Source organism: Pelodiscus sinensis, chromosome 1, assembly GCF_052426305.1.
Source record: "Pelodiscus sinensis isolate ZL-2025 chromosome 1, ASM5242630v1, whole genome shotgun sequence".
NCBI classification, from domain to species: domain Eukaryota; kingdom Metazoa; phylum Chordata; order Testudines; family Trionychidae; genus Pelodiscus; species Pelodiscus sinensis.
In genome coordinates, this window is record NC_143052.1 from 359,597,444 (window position 1) to 359,604,321 (window position 6,878).

General features: G+C 46.9%; 1 protein-coding gene across 1 annotated transcript; it reads right to left on the minus strand.

Annotated features, from left to right (window-relative positions):
- Positions 1 to 3,962: 3,962 nt before the first annotated feature.
- On the minus strand, positions 3,963 to 4,973 carry LOC102458951 (olfactory receptor 52R1-like). Its single transcript, XM_006112431.5, has one exon. It carries the CDS (start codon positions 4,971 to 4,973, stop codon positions 3,963 to 3,965), a length of 1,011 nt encoding a protein of 336 aa, XP_006112493.4.
- Between the last annotated feature and the right edge of the window lie 1,905 nt (positions 4,974 to 6,878).

A 6,878-nucleotide genomic window follows, 5' to 3' on the forward strand; every position in this document is an offset into this window, starting at 1 on the left:
TTTGTGTGTAAAATCGAAAGATTTATTTACAAAAAGAAAAAAGTTCCATGATCGGATTCATGGAGGTGTTGAGGCACATGGAGCCTTCAGCATCAGTCCAAAGGAAGATGTATCCACCGCCTGTACCCATGAGCAAGCAGACACCTTATTGGGAATGGACATGAATAAGCACTCGGAGAAGAATGGGGATTCCCTGACTCTGCCAGGCTGGGGAGACTTTCCAAGGCAGAGAGAAATCTTCCTGTCCACTTGCTGACAAAAAAAAGCTATTTTGGCATTGGAAAAGGTTAAAAAAGGGTAACAAAAATGATTGGGGGTTTGGAAGGGGTCCTGTGTGAAGACAGATTAAAAAGACTTGGACTTGTCAACTGAGGAAAGAGGAGAAGGAGGGGGGATATGATAGAGGTCTATAAAATCATGACAGTTGTGGAGACAATGAATAAGGAAAAGTTATTTACTTGTTCCCATAACATAAGAACTAGGGGTCACCACATGAAATGAAGAGATAGCAGGTTTAAAACAAACAAAGGACGTTTTCAGTCAACCTGTGGAACTCCTTGCCAGAGGAGGTTCTGAAGATCAGGATTTAACAGGGTTTAAAAAAAAACTAGCTAAATTCATGGAGATTAGGTCCCTCAATGGCTATTAGCCAGGATGGGTAGGAATGGTGGCTCTAGCCTCCGTTTGTCTGGAAATGGAAGACAGGAGAGGGATCATGTCAGGATTACCTGTTGTTTTCGTTCCCTCTGGGGCACCTGGCGTTGGCTACTGTGGGCAGACAGAATACTGGGTTAGATCGACCTTTGGTCTGACCCAGTCTGGCCTTTTTTGTGTTTTGTTCTTATGCACTTGCTGGCCCAGGCTTGTTGAGGAAACATTCCTTTCAGGAGAGACCCAGACACCAGAGCACCTCAGGGACACAGCAAGGGTAGAGGAGACACATTTGGATAAGAGAACATCCTTGCCCTGCCCAGACCAACAACTTCTGCCCACAGTCTCCGAGGGTCCTTGTAACAGCTCCAGGTTTGCTGTTTCCACCTCGCTCAAGCTCCTGCAGCTGGACACCGGCCAGACGGCTGTGTTGGGTCCCACACACTATTCTTTGGAACTTGATGAGCACCCTCTATGTCCAGCGGCCACCTCTTGCGAGTCCTGAGTTCTACTGCAGCTGGAGTGTGTCTCTGCTACAGCCATAACCCTGCCCCCAAAGAGCCCCTCTCATCTGCATGTCTTACTCCTGCCCCACATCTTCTGACACGTTCATTGTCTGAGCTTTTAAAGGGCTGGGGAAAACTGGTTCTCTCTAGAATTCAGTGACTCCTTTCTTCAGTGGCCAACCTATGTGCAATCCAATGTCCCTGCCCTGTTCTCCTGCCTCTGAGTACGGGGAAGATGAGCAAAGAGTACAGGAAAACCCAAAGACATATGGAAGCAGACGGTTTGTACAATGAATTATGAGTTACTGGTGTTAAAGATTGGCTCAATGTGCAGCAGCAATCAAAACAGCTAAGAGAAAGCTGGGACTTTTTTTTTTTTAAAGTGAGAGATAAGGAGAAAAAAAGCAAATTGTCTCCATATAAATTAGTAGTACACTCCGATTGAATACTGAATGCAGCTCTGGTACCTGCAACTCAAAATACTTTGGAATCGAAATAGGTACAGAAAAGGGCAACACAATGATGGCTATGGGACACTTTATATATCAGGTGAGATTAACATGACAAGTTCTTCTCATCTTGGAGAGGACACAGCTAAGGGGGGATTTGAGGGGGGTCTACGAAATCACAAATAGTGGGGAAAATCTGAATAAGGAAAATGTGTTTACTCCTGCCTAGAACACAAGCACAAGGAGTCACCCAATGAAATGAATAGGCAGAAGCTTTTAAACAAAGTATTTCATCACAGTCAATCTGTGGACCTGCATCATGGGATCTTGTGAAGGCCAAAACAAAAACACGGTTTCAATAAGTTCTACATAAGTTCATAGTTCAATGTCTCTTAGCCATGATGGGTAGGGGCGGTGTCCCTGGGCTGTTTGCCAGGAGCTGGGAGCGCCCAATAAGAAATCACTCTCTTGTTGCTTGCCGTGTTCTCTGTTCATTTCCTCTGAAGCACGTGGCGTTTGGCACTCTTGGAAGACTGGATACTGGCTAGATGGACCACTGGTCCTACCCAGTATGGCCATTCTGGTCCCTGGTGAATCTGCCACTGCTTGAACCCACTAGACCCCGTTCCACTCTAGAAGCTAAGAACAGAACCCAGAAGTCCTAACTGGGTCTCTCTCTCCACAGAGTTAATACAAAGTGGCTGTGTCTACACTGGGCCACTTATTCCGGAAAATCAGCCGCTTTTCCGGAATAAGCTGCGAGCTGTCTACACTGGCCCTTGAATTTCCGGAAAAGCAACGATGCTCTACTGTACAAAATCAGCCACTATTCCGGAAAAACTATTCTGCTCCCGCTCGGGCATAAGTCCTTATTCCAGAACACTGTTCCGGAAAAGGACCAGTGTAGACAGCCCAGTAGTCTTTTCTGGAAAAAAGCCCTGATCACGAAAATGGCGATCGGGGCTCTTTTCCGGAAAAGCGCGTCTACATTGGCCACAGACGCTTTTCCGGAAAAAGGGCTTTTCTGGAAAAGCAGCCTGCCAATGTAGACGCTCCTTTTCCGGAAAAACTGAAAACGGAATAGTATTCCGTTTTAAGCAGTTCCGGAAATTCATGCAGGTATGCCTTGTAAAGCAGGTTTACCTGCACCAGTCGACAAAAGCTTCCTTGTCGACCGCGGTGCATCCAGACTGCCCCGATCTGCCGACAAACAGCTGATCATCACCTGGTCAGCAGAGCGCGGCAGCCATTTAAATTTAAGTGAAGCCGCGATTATTTAAATCACAGCTTCATTTCCCTCTGCCAATGAGCCTCATCTACATTGCTCCATTGACGGAGCCATGTAGTTTAGACACACCCTTAGACAGGAATAAGATGGCCCTGGTCTATACTAGGGAGCTATTTAGAAATGATCCGTCTTACTTCGAAATAATAAGCAGAGTGTCCACACGACCAAGTCGATTGTTTCGAAATAACTGGCTGGTTATTTCAAAATCTGCACTCCTGCTTTCCTCAGGGAATAAGTTCATTTCAAAAGAATTATTTCAGGAGTTCTTATTTTGAATTTTGTTACTTTGAAATAATGTCCTAGTGTAGACAGGCCCCTGCAGAGCCACTCTCGGCTGATTGCTAAGTTCTATGTCATGAAACTAGAGTTTTCAAGAGTTTAAGTGGCCCCTGGAATGAAGTGTCCATAGAGTGACTCTGTAGTCGCCCATTCTAAGACAGATCAGTAAGGTCAGTAAGTTTTAATGTCCCTGTAAAGCCATGGCTACACTGGGGAGTTATTTCAAAGTAACAAGGCGAGTGTCCAAACTGCCAAGCTTGGTGTTTTGAAAGAAGAACTCCTGCTTGTGAAGGGGAATATGCTAATTTCGAAATAGCTGTTGAGGAGTTATTGAAATCATTTTTTTGAAATAACTGGGTGTAGACAGCCTAACTCTCCAGAGATCCTGGTAACACAGCAGCAGCAGCTCTGAAAGGAGCTCAGTTGGGGTAGGTCTACACTTCCTGGCTCCGTCGACGGAGCCATGTAGATGAGCTTAGTAGACATAGCAAAATGAAGTGGCGATTTAAATAATCGCCACTTCATTTACATCAAAATGGCTGCCGCGCTGTGCTGATCAGCTGTGTGGCGGCACAGCGCAGTAGTCTGGATGCTCGGCGGTTGACATCAAAAAGCTTTATCAACCGCCCCATTATGCCTCGTGGGATGAGGTTTACCAGGGCGGTTGATAAAGGCTCTTGGTAAAGGCAATTTAAATTGCCGCTTCGTTATGCTAGGTCTACAAAGCTCATCTACACGGCTCTGCCGACGGAGCCATGTAGTGTAGACACACCTCAGAGAGCCAGAGCATCAGGAGAAAAGTTTGGTCCCTTTCAGAATAACAAGTCGGATCAGCCTGTCTCGGATCTGCTTAGTTCTCATTCCGAAGATGAGGGGGTGCAGCATGAGAGGCACAAGTAGGTACGCATTGGAGATAAGAATATGGACATGCAGGGGCACATTGTGGCCAAACCGGTGCGTGAGGAACGAGAAGAGAGCTGGGATGTAGGAAACTAAAATGACACAGAGGTGGGAGCCGCAGGTCCCAAAAGTCTTGAGCCGGGCGTCCTTGGTGGGAAGGCTGAAAATGGCCCTGAGGATCTGGACATAGGATGCTGCTATGAAAAACACATCCATGCCGGTCAGAAAGATTGCCAGAGAGAGGCTGTAGTAGCTACTGACGCGGATGTCGGCGCAGGCCAGCTTCACCACGGCGATGTGCTCACAGTACGAGTGGGGGATGATGTTGGTTCTGCAATATGGCCACTGACTCGCCAGGAAGGGATAGGGCAGTAGGAGCAGGCCACCACGCAGCAGCACGGCCAGGCCAATCTTGGCCACCATGCGGTTTGTCAGGATGGTGGAATGTCTCAGGGGGTTGCAGATGGCCACATAGCGATCCAACGCCATGGCCACGAAGATCCCTGAGCCCACAGTGGAGAAGCAGTGAACAAAGAACATCTGGGTGAGGCAGGCGCTGAAATTGATCTCCCTGGAGTTGAACCAGAAGATGCTCAGCATTTTGGGCACAATGGATGTGCACAGGACCAGGTCGGTGATGGCCAGCATGCAGAGGAAATAGTACATGGGTCCATGAAGACTTGGCTCCCTCTTCACGATGAACAGGATGGTGACGTTCCCCAAGACGGCTATCATGTACATGACGCAGAAGGAGATGGAGATCCAGCCGTGGGCTGCCTCCAGGCCAGGGATGCCCAGCAGGATGAAGGAGGAGGGGTTGATGAAGTGGGTTGTGTTGGAGTATGACATGGCGTAGGGGAGGAGGTGTCCAACTCGGAAGCAGAAGAGTGTTTCCTGCATGTATTGTACGTTCCCCTCATGTCCGGTGTGTGCCCCAGAATCTAGGGTGATGGTCACAGCGGAAACACCTGGATAGAGAGACAGTGCTTATATGAGACACTCAATGAAAACTGGAGACTGTCTTCATGGGAGCAGACTGACTAGTCATTTAGCACCCCCTGAAAGTGACCTGTTGTATTATTCAGAGAAATGAATGGTGAACAACTGACCCTACTTATGCCAATTCCATATTTCACAGTGCTGCAGACATCAACAATTCCTACATGGATTTGTGTGGGTGCCTGTAATCAGGCACCAGCAGGAAACACGAGTGTGGATCATCCAAATGAGAATATGCCTCAGGGAAACGACCTGAGCATCACCTGTAGCTGCTCTCAACACTATCACCTGTAGCCACTTGTTTACAATCATGGCCAAAGCAAAACAAAGTTGATGTCTGAAGGAGGCTGTGAAGGCTAGGACTATAATAGAGTTTAAAGGGAAGCTAGATAATTTCATGGAGGTTAGGTCCATAAAAGGCTATTAGCTAAGGGATAGAAATGGTGTCTCTGGCCTCTGTTTGTCGGAGGGATGGCAGGAGACAAATTGCTTGATTATTGACTCTCTGGGGCACCTGGTGCTGGCCACTGTTGGCAGACAGGCTACTGGGCTAGATGGACCTTTGGTCTGACCCAGTACGGCCGTTCTTATGTTCTTATGTAGGAGAGCTCAGGCAATGTGTCAGCAAAACGAATTGGGAGGAAACATTCAGACAGAAAAGTGGAAATGAAAACCAAGAGTTCTCAGGGAGAGGCTAATAGGGAGCTAAAAAGCTGCAATCCCACACTCAAGAGCATGGACAAGTTTGGCCCAAACCCTGGTTCACTGGCAAAGTGACAGCAACAATTGGGGGAGAAACAGCAGTATATAGCAGATAGGGAAAATGGATAATAGACAGCCATCAATACAGTTTGGAAATTGTGAATAATGATAAAGGGCATTAAAGAGAGCAGGGGAAAACCCTTGCGTGCCAGGACTAAGGGTAGCAAAAAGGAGGGTGTTACGTCCGAGAGGGAGAAAAGAAATCCCGTAAATGGGTTAGGTGAATGTTTAGAGGAGGAAAGGAAACTTGTCAATGTCACACAAGAGGTGGTTGTGTTCAAGAAATATGTTTGTTCTGCATTTAGAAAGAAACTGAATGGGGAGGTCATGCAAAATGAGTCCTTTAGCAGTGATGTAGGGTGTTCAGCAGTGTCTGCTGTGGAACCTTAGACTCACAACCTCCAGAGTTACAAACTGACCGATCAACCACCCATCAGTCACGAACTAATTAGTCAACCACAAAGTACAAGAGGGGGCAGCAGCAGAAACAGACAAAAGCGGACAGGCCCATGTTACATGTACATTATTAAAAACATGAAGGAGGTGTTTAAACAAAAGATTTGGCAAGGGTGGGAAACAATGGGAAAGCTGATATGGGATTAGTTCAAGTAGGAAAATCCTTAATGCTGGTCAACAGCATGGTTGATGGAAAACCGATCTTGTCCAATAAACCCGATTTCATCCTTTAACGAGAGAGCATGTTTGGTTGAGGAAGGAACTTTGCAGCTGCGATAAACTTTAATTTCTCTGCGTTTGATTTAGTGGCGGAAGCATTCAGATCAATAATGTAGACTACATAGAGTAAGTAGAGCACAATAAAAATGCTAAAAGGTAGGTGACAGATCTCCAGAACGTGTTGTCAATTGGCTGTTGTCAGCTAATCGGCCAGTTTCTAGTGGGGATCGGAAGGGATTCGTTCTTGGCTGGAAGCTGTGGAATAATTCCATGTAGCTTCTGGAAGTGAAAGAATCCCACTGCAGGCACCATTTGCCGACTACCCAAAGACTGGCCGGGTGGATACAAAGAGACGCGAGGGCAGGCAGT